Consider the following 16184-nt stretch of genomic DNA (forward strand, 5'->3'; position numbering starts at 1 on the left):
AATGATGAGTTGAAGGTGGTGTGACTTTATTTTTGGGGCGGGGAGGACCCCTTTCTGCAAGCTGCACTCCATGAGAGGCATCTCCATTAGGAGGCAAGATAAAGATAACTATTTTACATGTTTATAGTGAAATAAATGTATATAAAAATACTTGTATGTGCATGAATATGTTAAGAAACATATTTGATTGTTTGTTCTACTTTTTAAAAATTATTTATACAGTAAAACTGTTAATTTTCATTTGTTGCCTCAAGGCAACACTGTGCAGTTAGCCTAATTTTTTTCAGGCAATATAATGCATTAGCATATGTGTGTAGAGATGTGTTTGTGTGCATTTATATGATCATAGTCAATGTGTTTTACTTTGCAATCTACTCATAATTACAGGACATTGACGTAAAAACCTTTTATGGAAGGAAACCAAGGGAATGTGCACTTTCTGTCCTCAGAAAGTGAGGACAGTGAGCTATCATAGAGTGACAGTGAAGTAGAGGAGTGGGTCCTTGAATCAGGTTTGACGGACACTTAGGAGCTCAGGGGTCAGTTGGTAAAGTAACTGTGTCTGTGTGTGTGTTAGTGTGTGTGTGTGGTCGTGTATTACTTATTGTTGTGGAGACACAAATTTGTTTACACACTCACATTGTGAGGTCTCGCCTACTTTATGGGGACAAATTGCAAGGTAAATCATTCAATTTCAATTCAATTGTCCCCAAAAGTGATGGAAACACAACGTGTGTGCGTGCATGTGCATGGGGTTAGGGTCAAATGTTGGATGTATTCTGGTGTTTCATTGTTCTGTGAAATGTTTACATTGTTTATTTGTTGCTTATTTATTTGTTCATCCTTGTTGTACTTATAAAACTTATTATAGAATAACTTGGTGTTTGACTACCCTTGTCGCACAGTGTTGTCTTGAAGCAACAAACCAATATCTGTTTGGAGGGGGGGGGGGCAGGGTGTCAAATTTTATGATTTATATACTATTAGGCAGAGGTGTGGACTCGAGTCACATGACTTGGACTCGAGTCAGACTCGAGTCATTAATTTTATGACTTTAGACTTGACTTGAAAAAATGTTCTAAGACTTGTGACTTGACTTGGACTTTTACACCAATGACTTGGGACTTGAATTGGACTTGAACCGGTTTACTTGAAAAGACTTGATATTTTACCCCAAATATAAAATTTAACATGCATAATATATAGAGATTGAAAATGTGACGTCATTCACGGGTAGAACCGCAAAGGATTCTGGGAACTCGTGGCAAGCGGTACTAGCGCACGCAGGCTTTCAATTGAAATCAGTTATACAGCGATAAAAAGAAACACAAAAATGTCAAGAAGCCGTTGTATTATTAACTGCAATAGCCGGTCGCATGACAGCCACGGGAAGCCGACGGGTAAAGAGATCGGTTGTTATCGGATTACGTCGTTGAAGAGAAATTGTTCAAGCCATGTTTCCGAAGTAACAAAGACGCGACGGATGGCCTGGATCGCAGCCATTCAAAGACCAAATATAACGTCCCAGAACACTCCAGCTCACAGGTTAGTCTGCTCCAAGCATTTACACGAAGGTCAGTGTTTTTTAGTAGTTAATACGTCATTTTCATAACATAATTAGTGATATAGGTTACAAGCAAGTCTGGCGCTGAACAGAAATTGTCGCGCTATGCTCCTTTATTTATTGTGCATAAATAGTGAATTGTCCTGACACAATATTGCGTTTCGCTTCTGTTATTATGGTACATTGACAAAAACATATACTTTTATTCACAGGATAAAACAGGTTTTTTGTATCACCAATTGCCCAGTACGATTACAGCATACAATATTATTGTCACTGCTACATTTCTGTGATGCTACCAGAAATTATTTCCACTACTAATTAATTACCGTTGAGCTCAAAGGTTATATTAATAAACGGTTAACGAATGTGTATTTATGACGACGATTTGTGAGACTGGTAAACTTATGATACGTACGATGGTCTTTACTTTCTACACGGTGCATTTCAAGGTCCTGCACCCATCCGTCGGTAAACTGTACCTGGGCTTGTTGCAGTGACCTGAAGTTACTAAACTTCATGAGTGTATGCACTCACTCCAAGAACCGTATAATTATAAATATGCATATAAATATGCTAAGATGAGATAGCTGACTTCATCTAACTAGCAAATGTTGTCCAGGCTACGTTGGTGATACAGTTTTTTTTAATGTGTATGATATTTTTGTCATGCGATTTTAAAGCTGGTCCTACAACCGCATCCAAGAATAACATGCAGCTTATCTCAGCACTGTCGGTGAAAATTATTCTTGGAGCTAGGTTTAATTGAGCTGCATTTTAAAGAGGTGCAATTTCACAATTTGTGTATATTTTCTAAGTTCACTATTTTGTCATGTGTTGAGAAAAACACAGATTTTAAAATTACATGGTCTAATATTTACATTTAGCATATAACTGCAACATTATTTTTTCTTTTTTCTTTTTTTAAAGACTCGAAAGGACTTGAAATTCAAAGTTTCAGACTTGTGACTTGACTCGGACTTTTACACCAGTGACTTGAGACTCGACTCTGACTTGCCTGACATTACTTGAGACTTGAGGATAAAGACTTGAGACTTACTTGAGACTTGCAAAACAATGACTTGGTCCCACCTCTGCTATTAGGGACCCTAAAGCTCCCCCAAAATAGGGAGAAATATTTTTTTCCCCAAAAATTAAAAAGTCATGCAGTAGAGGGCTAACATGGCAAGTTACATTCAAAGGTAATCTATTACAGATGTTTGAGGTTATCCTTGAAAGGCATAGATACAAGAGTGTGCACCTGGGAGTGCTTTTGTGGTCACAATGGCCTGCCATGCTGTGGTTATTTGATGATACTTGCTCTGTCCCATAGTTGTGAGTTTTCTGTTTGTTTGTTTTTTGTTTTTTGTTTTTTTGTTTGTTTTGTTTTTTTCTTTCTTGCTTTGTGTTTGTTTGTTTTTTTTGTTCGTTTCTAATTTAAAAATGAAAATAAAGCTTAGGGAAAAAAAGGTATTCTATTAATGTTATTATTGTTTTTATTGGAAAAAAAAACATTAGTATAAGTATTAGTATAAATTAATATAATTTCCAGGTCAATCATAAATCAAAGACTTTTTTGTACAGTTGTCATTATAGTATTGTATAGTTAGTAATTAGTACCCTTTTATCCCTAAATTTAGCATATTATTTGTTGTAAATCCTAGTTTTATATCTCTTGGAGATATATCTTTTATATACTTATATAAATGCACCATAGGGGGCTTGGGGTGAAACAGCATTTCGGTACACTGTAAACTGTGTATACTCATGTATTGACAATAAAGATCTTGAATCTTGAAAGACTTTTCAATACTAGGCAGATGGGATGTACCACTATGAGGGTGGAGTGGAATAGTCCCATTGATAATACCCTTTAATTTCCCTCTCACCTTTTGGCTTTCAACACCGTGTCACCTGAAGAACTGGGCCCTATTTCAGGAAGCCGGTTTAGTGCAAACTCTGAGTAAGTAAACCCTGAGTTAACGAAAACTCTGGGTTTTCGGTTTCACAAAGCGAGTTTAGATTAATTCTGAGTGAGTTACTATGACGACACACTCCGTGAAGCTAACCTGCCCCCTAGCAGGTTTACTTCAACTAACCCTGACTTTCTCCGCCTCTGTGTCGGAAACCTGACTGTAGGAAGTGTCAGACATGGCGTGCCCCTTCCTTGAAGAGCCAGTAGATGTTGAAGCCCAAATTCTCCGCAGAGCTCTCCGCCAGGAGAGAGTGATTAGAGCGCGTTTGGACATTTTATCATTTCCTGATGATTTCCTGTGTGAATGTTACCGTTTTTCAGCACAATCTATAATTCATTTGAATAACATCCTCAGGCTTAATATTACTCATGTGACACATCGCGGACATTCTCTCAGTTCTGTACATATTATTTGTATTGCACTTCGTTTTTGCAAACGGGAGCTTTCTGTATAATATTGGTGACGCTGAACACGTTTCCAAGGCTACCGTCTGTCGGGCAGTCAGGAATGTTACAGTTGCACTGAAACGTCTCCTGTACTCGTTTGTGGTGTTCCCCGGTCATAGACCCACACGATTTATCAAAGAGGGATTCCACAAAATTGCAGGTATCAGGATGAACAAAACTTAATTCATGATGTGGTGATACTTGAACTACTACTTAAATTTTACATTTATTCTCACGGTTCCCAGGCATCTGTATAGATGGCACTCACATTCCAATCATTGCTCCTTCAGTAAATGAAGGAGACTATGTGAACAGGAAGTCTTTCCACAGCATTAATGTAGAGGTACATAGTTCCCTGTAGCATTTCAAACTAACAAATTATTTCATTATAGTAATGGATGCTAATTTGTGTTCTCTGCACTGTGATGCTGGGGGGCCGATAGGGCATTAACAGGGAAAAGGGGGCACAAAGACATACTTTTCTTTCTTATTCTCATTTAAAATGTCTAGCTTTTAATAAATAATTATCTGACACCCAAAGTTTTAATTTGATGCAAAATGAATAGAAGTCAATTACTGTATATAGTAACTATTAAGTCTAATATATATACCCTAGTAAGCTATAGTACTTTTTCCCTTTGGGAAGGTACCATCTGTGCAGTCTGCAATTTTGTTGAAGAAAGATGTTGAATCTATTTAATATTTCTTGAAAAATAATTGATTTCTGTGCATTTTTTTTTCACACTGCATCAAATTAAGGTTGATTACGTCGATTAAGCATCATGAGGTGGAGCGTGAGGGGTGGTTCCCTATTTTTTATTTATTTATTTTTGTTGTTGCTGGGAGTTGGAACCCTATTAGTTAGGTTGCTTAATATTTATGCTAAGTACTCTTTAAAATACCAGAATAGGGAGGATGGTGTAGGTTTAAGTTTATTAGATTGATCAGTATTACTGAACTATGAAATATTTTTTTTTGCATACAGGTATAACAGAATAGCTTTAGTGTAGTTGTTGTTTTAAACTTGAGTATGAACTTATACAAAATGCAGCAAGATATTTAAAAAACAGTTTTGTTGATTAAAAAACACTATATCGGATTCATATCGGTATCGGCAGATATCCAAATTTATGATATCGGTATCGGACATAAAAAAGTGGTATCGTGCCATCTCTAATAACGGGTCACATTTGAGCACACAGAGTAAGCAAATATGTACTTGTAATGTGTTCAGATAATTTCAATAAGTGCTTACAGAGGGGAAATTAATGTAGCCTCTAACTGCAATTGATTTACATCGGACAAACAGACCAAGCACTATGGCTCATAATACAATTACACCTTACCTGTTTGGACTATATTTTTATATTTCATTTTTACTTGCTGCCAGGAACGTTTGGGGCCTGTTGGGTTGCACCTGCGCTCACATCACATCACAAAATAAAATGTGTAAAATAAAAAATAAAATATAATAAAATAACGTGTTAAATGGGTGGAAATCCCTAGATCAATGTTTAAATTAACACTCACGCATTGACTCTGTTGGCTATGTTTTGCCATGCATGCTCCCTTTCTTTGGCAGCTGAGGCTGTGTTACTTTTTTTCTGCAAAATTTGCATGTTATCGGCATATGCTGCCATCAGAATTTCGGCCTCAAGCGCTGTGAAATACATTGACCGCGCCTTCTTTCCCTCCGTCTCCATGGTGACTCGCTTAATCTGTGCTCCACTAATCAGGGCTTTATGTATCCTCGTGCGCGCGCTTAACTTGGGGTTAAAGCAACTCCGCGTTGATTGAACTAATTGTTATCAGCCTTTCTGAAACCGAATATTCCGAGTTGGACAGTTCGGGGTTACTCAACCCTGAGTATCGTTTTTCACTCTGAGTTTTCTAAACCGGCTTCCTGAAATAGGGCCCTGGGGGTAGATAAATTCAGCGTAATCCCATTGTCACTGCCAGCTTTTACCAGTATCTGAAAGCTTAATCCAACATATAATATAGCATATAGTATAGCATTTTAGTCTCATTCATGATGATCAGATAGCGTGTTCACTTCCATTTGTAAATGTTTGTCTTGGTGTCCGGTTGTTCATGTTTTCATGAGCAACAGTTGAGGCACTTTGCATTTGGGAGGAGTTTCTGGCCGAGTAGAGAGCAGAGGAGCCAGCCTCCTAGACAGTATTCAAAAGTTCGAGTGAGTGCACAGTGTCAGACATCAAGATCTTTGTAACAAACATTTTTGTTAAACATGGAATTGACAGCAGAAAGTCACTCCATTCCCCTATCTGATGGAAACAGCATACCCTTGATAGGACTGGGAACTTATGCAGATCCCCACGAGGTAAGATTCATGATTTAATTGTATATTGTATATCGTTGTGCATGTGTCACGAAGCAAAAACTAAATGAATAAATAAAAAATAGTGGTAGGATTTTTTTGTTTGTTTGTTTTTCGCTGTGACTTTTGAGTGCTTATTATATTATTATTATGGTTGTTGTTATTTTATTTTATACTATATATTCCTTCCAGTACTACTTCTTCTTCTTCTTTTTTTTTTTTTGACAGACTCCTAAAGGAACTGCATATGAATCTGTCAAAATTGCGATCGAGACGGGCTACAGACATATTGATGGAGCATTGATCTATTACAATGAACATGAAGTGGGGCAAGCAATAAGGGACAAAATAGCAGATGGAACTGTGAAAAGAGAGGACATCTTCTATTGTGGAAAGGTTTGCAAAGCATACTTGTTCGTGTGAGCCTCTCCTGTGCACCTTGACTGTTGAACTTTTTTTTTCTTTCTGTTTTTCTGTACACACATTCTGTACTTAAGTAGAAGTACATCTATTACTGTTCAAAACTACTCCAGTAAAAGATGAAGTACTGATTCAACTTCTTTACTCAAGTAAAAGTAAAAAAGTACAGGCTGTTTAGTAGCTGTTTGGAGGACATTTCTATTTCTGTGCAAAGCTAACTTAACCTTCGGCTATGTTAACACAATGATAAAATAATATTAGCAGATGGGAATACAAACTTCAGCCTAAGTTTTTTCCAATCTAAGTATACTCAGCTTGAATCTGAAGAAAAAGAAGTAAAATAAAATATATATATATCAGTCAATAGATCTAAGAATCATCAGCTAAAATTCATATGAATCTCTGCTACACTTGATGTAGAACTCATGCAAACTCATGAAACCAAATCAAATCAAATCACTTTTATTGTCACATCACATGTGCAGGCACACTGGCACAGCACATGTGAGTGAAATTCTTGTGTGCGAGCTTCACAAGCAACAGAGTTGTGCAAAATACAATAATGTAAACAAGCAAAATACAAGAATGGCTACATCTGAAACTAATAAATATATGTACAATATATAATAGTATATGCATTTCTGGATGTGTATACTAAATATTTTTCTACGCGTGTGTGTGTGTGTGTGTGTACACATATTTTACAAATTAAATAGAGTAAACAATAAATAAAATATATAAAAATATACAGAGTTGAGACATGTGCAAAACAGTGGCGTTACTGTACAGTATGGAGTGCATAATGTTAAAGTTCCAGTAGTGAAGCTGAGGTGTCTATGAAGTGTTCAGCAGTCTGATGGCCTGATGGAAAAAGCTGTCTCTCAGTCTGCTGGTACGGGACCGGATGCTGCAGAACCTCCTTCCTGATGGAAGCAGTCTGAACAGTTTATGGCTGGGGTGACTGGAGTCCTTGATGATCCTCCCCGCTTTCCTCAGGCACCGCTTCCTGTAGATGTCTTGGAGGGAGGGAAGCTCACCTCCAATTATCCGTTCAGAGCACCGCACTACTCGCTGGAGAGCTTTGCAGTTGTAGGCGGTGCTGTTGCCATACCAGGTGGTGATGCATCCAGTGAGGATGCTCTCAATGGCACAGTGATAGAAGGTCCTGAGGATGCGGGGGCTCATGTCGAATCTTTTCAGTCTCCTGAGAAAGAAGAGGCGCTGCTGCGCCTTCTTCACTGTTTTGTTTGTGTGTACTGACCACGTAAGATCCTCAGCCAGATGTACACCAAGGAACCGGAAGCTGCTCACTCTCTCCACAGCAGCGCCGTTGATGGTGATGGGGGTATGTACTTCTCTGCACCTCCGGAAGTCCACTATCAACTCCTTTGTCTTTGCGACGTTGAGGGTGAGATGGTTGTCTTGACACCAGTGGGTCAGGGCGCTGACCTCCTCCCTGTAAGCTGTCTCATCACCGTTGGTGATAAGACCCACCACTGTAGTGTCGTCCGCAAACTTCACAATGATGTTGGAGTTGTTAGTGGCCGTGCAGTCGTAGGTGTAGAGTGAGTACAGGAGAGGGCTCAGTACACACCCCTGTGGAGCACCAGTGTTCAGTGTGACGGGGGATGAGGTGATGCTGCCCAGTCTGACCACTTGGCGTCTGTCAGACAGGAAGCTAAGGATCCAGCTGCAGAGGGAGCTGCTCAGTCCTAGATCCTGCAGTTTCCTGTCCAGCTTCGAGGGAACGATGGTATTGAATGCTGAGCTGTAATCTACAAACAGCATTCTCAAATACGTGTCTCTCTTCTCCAGGTGTGACAGGGCAGTATGTAGTGTCAGGGCTATGGCATCATCAGTGGACCTGTTGTGGCGGTATGCGAACTGTAAATAACTAATAATGCAAATAAGAAAAAAAGCCAATCTGAATATTATACCAATATTATTTCCCTGAACCACAAAAAAATAAGGAAGATAAAGTAAGTACAGTTTGGTTTGTACAACACCTTTCGAGACAAACATTACAAAGTCCCTCAAGGCAAAAGTTAACCAAAAACTAGTCTAAAATGCTTTTTGCTTGTGAGAAACTTAAAAGGTATGGATAACATACGAATCGATAACATATTCATTTTCATGACTTACCTTTGAATCTTAAAAAAAAAAAACCAAATGCTGAGTTCTGTAGCTTTTTTCTACATTTGTTAACTTTTCTTCTTTTCTTTTGAAGTTGTGGAACACATTTCATCCACCCGAGCTAGTACGACCTACTTTAGAGAAAACCCTGACGACATTACAGCTGGATTATGTTGACCTCTATATTATAGAACTGCCCATGGCTTTCAAGGTATGCACACATGTGAAAACTTAATAACAAGTTTTTAATTTTTACGTTTGAATTTCATGAGGTTTTACTGCACCAAATGAAATACTATACTATACTGAAACACTATAATTTTCTGAAGCCAGGAGATGAATTTTACCCCAACGATGAGAGTGGGAAGTGGCTTTATCATGAAACGGACCTCTGTGCCACATGGGAGGTGAGACTTGGTGGCCTGCTTATTCAAGAAAATTTAGTTTCAGTGATTTCCTAACATATGTGAAGACAACATAACTGCTACAGAACAACAGTATTGGGTACACGCGTCCTTTAACTTATAGTTAAATACAAAAAGATATGTGGTAAAAATCAATGACAGCTTCAACAGTGTCTCAGTTTTACTGTTTCTGTGAGCTTTTAAATTGTTTCAAAGTTCAACGTTGACTATATTGTTTTATTATTGTGCTTTCCTATGTCTCTCACAGGCTTTAGAAGCTTGTAAAGACGCTGGCCTTGTAAAATCTCTTGGGGTTTCAAACTTCAACAAGCGACAACTAGAGCTAATCCTTAACAAGCCGGGGCTGAAACACAAACCTGTGTCAAACCAGGTTAGTGGTACATTATTGAGCAAGCAGTTGTCTGGAAATAAGTTACTAAGTACTTGTTTTCAGAATACTAAGGTCAAAAATCTTTGCTCTTTGCAGGAGGGGAGCTCTTTGCAAAGAGCTGCCTCACATAGACAAAAAGAACCTTTATTGCTGTGCTTTCCTGTGTCTCAAAATGCAAAATCCTAACACCTCTGGCTGAAATGCAGCATGAAAGCTTCCACTGTGTTTTATAGATGAGCGTAAACACTGTTGTACCTCTTTTTTGACCTCCTCCATACAAAGAGTGCTGACTACAAATTGAACATAAAATTTCACATTCAGATTCACCCCTCCATAAGACCTGTAGCCACTGATTTTCATCCCAGTTCTTACAATACAATACAATACAATACAATACAACTTTATTTATATAGCACATTTAAAACCGAAGGTACACCAAAGTGCTTCACAAAAAGGTTAAAATATAAAAAAGAAAAGTACAGACAAAATAAGAAATATACGGAGCCCCGCAGGGGACATGGGAGAAAAAAAAATTAAGACGGACTTTTGCGAGATCTCGCAAAACAAACTCGGGATCTCGCAAAACAAACTCGGGATCTCCGATTTGGATTTGGGGATAAATTTAGGAAGATAATAGATATACTGTATAATGATATAAATAGCTCTGTGTCATTAGGCTATGGCACTGGTAAAAGATTTAGCGTCAAAAGAGGAATTAGGCAAGGGTGTGGAAGCTCTCCGTTGTTGTTCATAATGGTTGTGGAGATGCTCGCAATTCTAATTAAAAACAGCAGTGCTGCCGGAATTGAGATTATGGATAATTCTTTAATAATTACCCTGCCTAATGTGTACCCTGCCTCTCGCCCTATGACAGCTGGGATAGGCTCCAGTGCCCCCCGCGACCCTGAAAAGGATAAGCGGAAGCGAATGGATGGATGGATTTAATAATTAGTCAACTTGCGGATGACACTACTCTTTTCTTAAAAAATGAACATCAGATTCCCCTGGTAAAACAAATAATCACTACATTCTCAAAAGCTTCAGGCTTAAAATTAAATTTAAATAAATGTGAATTATTGGCATTAAAGGAGTGTAATTCACAATTACTGTACGATATAAAGGTGAAGAAGGAGGTAAAATATTTGGGCATCACAATTTCAAAAGATCACAAAGTCTTAGAAAAAGTAAATATTTTAGATAATGTTGACAAATGTAAGACAATCTTAAATAAGTGGTTACAAAGAGACATCACAATTTTTGGAAGAATATTATTAACCAAAATGGATAGTTTATCTAGATTTATATATCCAGCTTACTCTTTATCAATATCGAATAAAGTTATTAAAACAATTAATAGCTTGAATTTTAATTTTATTTGGAGGAATAAGTGCCATTATATATCTAAAGATGATTTGGTTAAACCATACATTGAAGGCGGTGGAAACGCAATTGATTTTGATATAATGAATGGTGTTTTGAAACTTAAATGGTTAAAATCCTTCCTAAATAATCCACACTCCATTTGGTTTTTTATACCAAGTAAGGTCTTTAACACACTGGGGGGTATCAACTTTCTCCTAAAGTGTGACTTTGAAATTACTAAGCTACCTGCTAAACTCTCTGAATTCCATAAACAGGTCCTTCTTTATTGGAAAATGTTATTTAAACATAATTTCACTTCACATAATAGCCCAATTTGGAACAATAGATATATACTGATGAACAGAAAATCTATTTTTATTCAAGATTGGTTATCAAAAGGTGTTTGGGCAATTGCCCATTTTGTAGATGAGGAAGGACATGTTCTAGGACATCAAGATTTTTGCCAAAAGTTTAATATCCAATGTTCTAAAAGTAAATTTAATCGGGTTATAAAATCCATTCCATTGTCACTTAAAAACATAGTTGTAAATGATATAATATATTCTGACATCTCCCCCAAGTTAAGGCAATTATATATAAATGGTATTCGATTTTGTGATGTTAAATGCAACAATAAGTTTCTTAGATCTTCATTAAGGAGTCTTTATTCTCCAAATTTACTTAGACGTAATTACATATTAAAAGATTTCCAAAGGGAAGAAATTGAAAAAATAAGAACTGATTATATCACCTTCCCTATCCCTCCTAAAGGGAAAGAAGTCCAATTTAAAATCTTGAATAAAATTTACCCGACAAATAGACTCCTTAGTGATAGATTCAAAATAGAAACGGGTAATTGTGTATTTTGTGAAACAGAAGAGGAGGATTTGGACCATCTATTCTTTTTGTACAATTTTATACAAATATTTTGGTTGGATTTTCATACCTGGCTTTATTCCAGTGGGATTCAAATTACCCCATTTACCTTAAATATGATAATGTTTGGAGTGTTTTTGAAAGAAAAGAAAGCTAATTATGGTGTTAATGTGTTATTAATATTGTGCAAGCATTTTATACATAAATGTCACTTTTTTAAGACTAAACCAACACTAGCTTACTGGAAAAACGACTTAAACCTGTTGGTTAAATCTTTGACTTTAGTTAAAAAGAAAAAGGCTGCTTTTTTTGTTTCCTTTATGGAAGATTTTGATTTAGTGAGTTAATAATTTGTTAAATTATGTGACCCCATCTTTATATTTTATTTTCACTATGTATGAAAGTTGCTAATATGTAAGAAATGCCTATTCTCTGAATCTGTGATATATGGTGCATTTTGTTTGTATGTTACGGAGCCCCGCAGGGGACATGGGAGAAAAAAAAATTAACACGGATGTTTGCGAGATCTCGCAAAACAAACTCGGGATCTCGCAAAACTTTTGCGAGATATAAAGAAATATAAAGAAATACTCAAGACTTGGGAAATGTACAGTACTGTATTTACCGTAACATCAGCAGCTAAATGTGCAAACCATTCTTCATTTTAAAAAGTAGTGTTTCAAGAGTCAATGCTTTTGTTACTCTATTGTGCAGCGGCAATTTATTAAAGTCAGAAGAAAGAATCTGAGGCACAACCAGCTGAAGACAACAATGCAGGCTTTAGTTTCAGTCTTTGAATATTTGCGCATACAGCTAATGAACAATACAACAGAAAGACTCAGATTTTAGACATATGCCCAATATGTTTTAACTAAATCACACACACAGCTGTGTTTTGATAGATATGTGAACATTGTGTGGATAGGACATGGATATGTTGCAGAGGTATAGGAACAAAATGCAGGCAATGTATACCGCCCAGAAATGTGGGGAAAACTTCAAATTTATTTAAAAAGTAAGTTTACTGCCTGAAATATTATCAGTATGAAAGGACTGAACTTTGAATCAATGAAAGCATAACAGAGATAGGAAGTTATTATTTAAGTAACATGAACAATCAAGATGCACTTGGAAGTGTTGGTTCATAACACTCGCAAGGAATAAGCCAAGCTGTCTTCATCAGAAACATGTGTGTATGTATACATATGTGCTCTATTACAGGTTGAATGCCACCCCTATTTCACCCAGCCAAAATTGCTTGAATACTGCCGGCAGAATGGTATCGTCATTGTTGGTTACAGCCCGCTGGGAACATCCAGAGATCCATCTTGGTATGGGTCACACTCATTTTATGAGTAGCTAGTCAAGTTCTCAGCCTCTTGATTGACATTAAAATATCACTGTTTCAATAAAGGGTAAACCTAAAATGCCCCCCAATGCTGGAAGATGACCTGCTGGTATCGATTGCCAAAAAGTACAACAAGACCACGGCTCAGGTGTGTCTGCGGTTCAATGTACAGAGAGGCGTGGTGGTCATCCCAAAGAGCTTCAGCCCTGCTCGCATAAAGGAAAACTTTGAGGTTTGTTTATAATTTTAGGTGTGTAGGTAGCAAAAAGTGCCTTCTGAAAACCAGACGCATGGAATATAATCAGACTTATTTGCCAACTTTCCAGATATTTGATTTCTCTCTCTCTGACGCTGATATGAAGGCAGTTGAAGGGTTGAACAAAAACATCCGCTTTGTGGAGCTTCTCAGGTGAGTATAGTGCAGCTTGTGTGAAGTTTTGCTCCTTGAACAAACGGCTCCAATTAATATTTCTCTTTTCTGGCTCAACAGGTGGTCTGACCATCCAGAGTATCCATTTCATGATGACTTCTAAACACCACAAACAGCAACACATTGTTCGAGAGTGATTAAATTTGGCATCTTCACTTTGCTAAAATAATATTTAATTGCTATTAGCTAATTAAAAAAACAAAAAAACAACTTAATTTTACAGCACACAATATAATACACTTCCTCGGGTAAAGGGTTTCACTGCTGAGCCGTGCTGTGGGAAGAATAATGAAGGTCTGCTCTCACAGATGTCTTTAGTTTTGTAAAAGTCTTACAGATAAGTTTTGAGTGACAAAACAAACAAACTTGGGATAGTAAATGTTTGCAAACTACAAAATAAAGATAAGGTGTGGCTAAATCAAAACAAGACTGTTAAGTATAGAAAGCTTAAACTCTGGACAGATGGTGTTCTCATCCTGCCAACACTTTCATTGCTCAGACCAAATCTGAATTGCTCAACCTGAATAACAGCTTTTAAAACTGAATTTGAATTAAATTTAGCTCTTGAATGCTTTCAGTTTCACTTCTCACCATTCAGTTTTAGTTCTTAAATTCAGTTTTTGGGGTCATACATCCGGGTCCTTCGAGAAAACTGCACAATAATCCAGCACAAAGTTTGCTGTTTCAGTGATAGTCATATCATACCACTTCAGAGGTGATCCAGTAATACTGCACTAATGAATTACACCAGGGGTGTTGAACTCCAGGCCTCAAGGGCCGGTGTCCTGCAGGTTTCATATATCACCCTGGGTCAACACACCTGAATCAAATGATTAGTTTCTTTACCAGGCTTATGGAGAACTTCAAGATATGTTGAGGGGGTAATTTAACCATTTAAATCAGCTGTGTTGGATCAAGGGCACATCTAAAACCTGCAGGACACCAGCTCTCAAGGTCTGGAGTTCAACACCTGTGAATTAGACTGTTCGCTTTAGCTAAAGTTATTAAGTTAGCTAAGGAGTCAGGATACTATATAAGACAGAAATAAGCCAAAATTACAATGGTTTGGACACTCTTTTGTATGTTTCCCTACTGTAGCGGTCTCTCAAAGCATACAGGACTTTCAGGGGGTACAAGATGATAACTGTGGAATTCTAATGGGAACAGTCGATCATTAGGGTTGCCAACTCCCTGAAAAATAAATAAGGGACGCCTCGTGGCAAAGTGTGGTAGCTCTTTTTTTTTGTGTGTGAAATTTTTTTTTAACCATTTGACTTGAATTTGATTTAAGCAGATGCATATTCTTTGTGATATGACCATATGGGAAACAAATGATAATTTAGCCATTTATTTTTAGCTCAAAATAACATTAACACAGTAAAACGGGTCTCTTTCTTAAACAGAAGCCTGTCATGCTTAACTTTTGAGAATATAAGTAAATCTTTCTTTAAAAGAACTCTGTCCTGCTTAACTTAAAATTATATAAATTAATAGAAAACAATAGAACAAAATCATTCTTGTAACAGTGCACATTTAGTGCATTTAGTACAATTGGCTTCAGTTGAGGTATTATTTCAGCTTTTCTAATGCTAATCAGCTGCTCCTGTTTGTAAACACACTTGTTCCCATGATTACGCATCATAACTCATCATCATTATTCATCTATGTATTACTTTTATGTATTAGTCATCTATTTGTTGTAATCATCTATCCTTGCAGTTGTTTATTACACAAAATAAATTATATTATCACACTTCTGGCCACATAGCGCTGATATTCACTGCACATGCCCATATTAACCTTAACCAGAGGGTTTAAAAAAAACAAACCAATGTTTACATACCATATCTGCTTCTGCCGTGGCCTGGTGGACAAGAAATTGGTTAAGGGTTCCCCGAGCTTTCACGCCCTTCATGTTCTCCGTGTGCCCACCATTGTGTGTGCATGCCTATGGAAAAAGTGCGCCGGCACACAGTGCAGTGCGCTTTATAGATGTTATCGTGCACTTTTCCAGCCAGGTGTTTTCCTTTTCCCATTCCTCCCTGTACTTTTGCAGCCTATTTTTCTTTCTTTGAGGGGAACAAACATTGCTGCTCTAATGCTGGGCTTACACTGTGCGATTTTTGGCCCATTTTGAGCCGATTTTTGAGTCATGCGACCGATTTGGTGATCGGCCCAATTTTGGCCTTCATCGTGCATCGTGTAGTATATGTGGGGTAACGAGAAGCGATTAACACCTCGAGCAGCTCCCGATCATCAATCGCTCGTAGGGCGTCACCGCAGCTGCTCACACTGCTCACGCGCAAACACGTAACCGTCGGCGAAAAAGACGGTGCAGCTTGGCTGTGCAGCGTGTGATCTGGACACAGGCGATGGAGGCACAACTTGTAGAACTTTGGAAAGCTCATCCGAGCCTTTTCGATGTGGCATCACAAAATTATCACGACCACAACAACCGTGAAAATAGTTGGATTTACATTGCTGCTCAATCACAGC

The 16184-nt window shown here is 37.6% G+C and overlaps 1 protein-coding gene across 2 annotated transcripts; it reads left to right on the top strand.

Annotated features, from left to right (window-relative positions):
• The first annotated feature begins 5957 nt into the window (after positions 1-5957).
• On the top strand, positions 5958-14903 carry LOC101485185 (aldo-keto reductase family 1 member D1). 2 transcript variants are annotated; one of them, XM_014407311.4, is made up of 9 exons: positions 5966-6327; positions 6553-6720; positions 8972-9088; positions 9207-9284; positions 9550-9672; positions 13132-13241; positions 13325-13490; positions 13585-13667; positions 13749-14903. In XM_014407311.4, the coding sequence occupies exons 1-9, from the start codon at positions 6235-6237 to the stop codon at positions 13789-13791; spliced, it is 981 nt and encodes a 326-aa protein (XP_014262797.3). In that variant the 5' UTR covers positions 5966-6234; the 3' UTR covers positions 13792-14903. The 2 variants fall into 2 exon arrangements, with proteins under 2 accessions (XP_076732011.1, XP_014262797.3); XM_076875896.1 differs by lacking the exon at positions 9550-9672 and having other exon boundaries at positions 5958-6327.
• Positions 14904-16184: the final 1281 nt, after the last annotated feature.

Source organism: Maylandia zebra, linkage group LG17 (genome assembly GCF_041146795.1).
Source record: "Maylandia zebra isolate NMK-2024a linkage group LG17, Mzebra_GT3a, whole genome shotgun sequence".
Classification (NCBI taxonomy): Eukaryota; Metazoa; Chordata; class Actinopteri; order Cichliformes; family Cichlidae; genus Maylandia; species Maylandia zebra.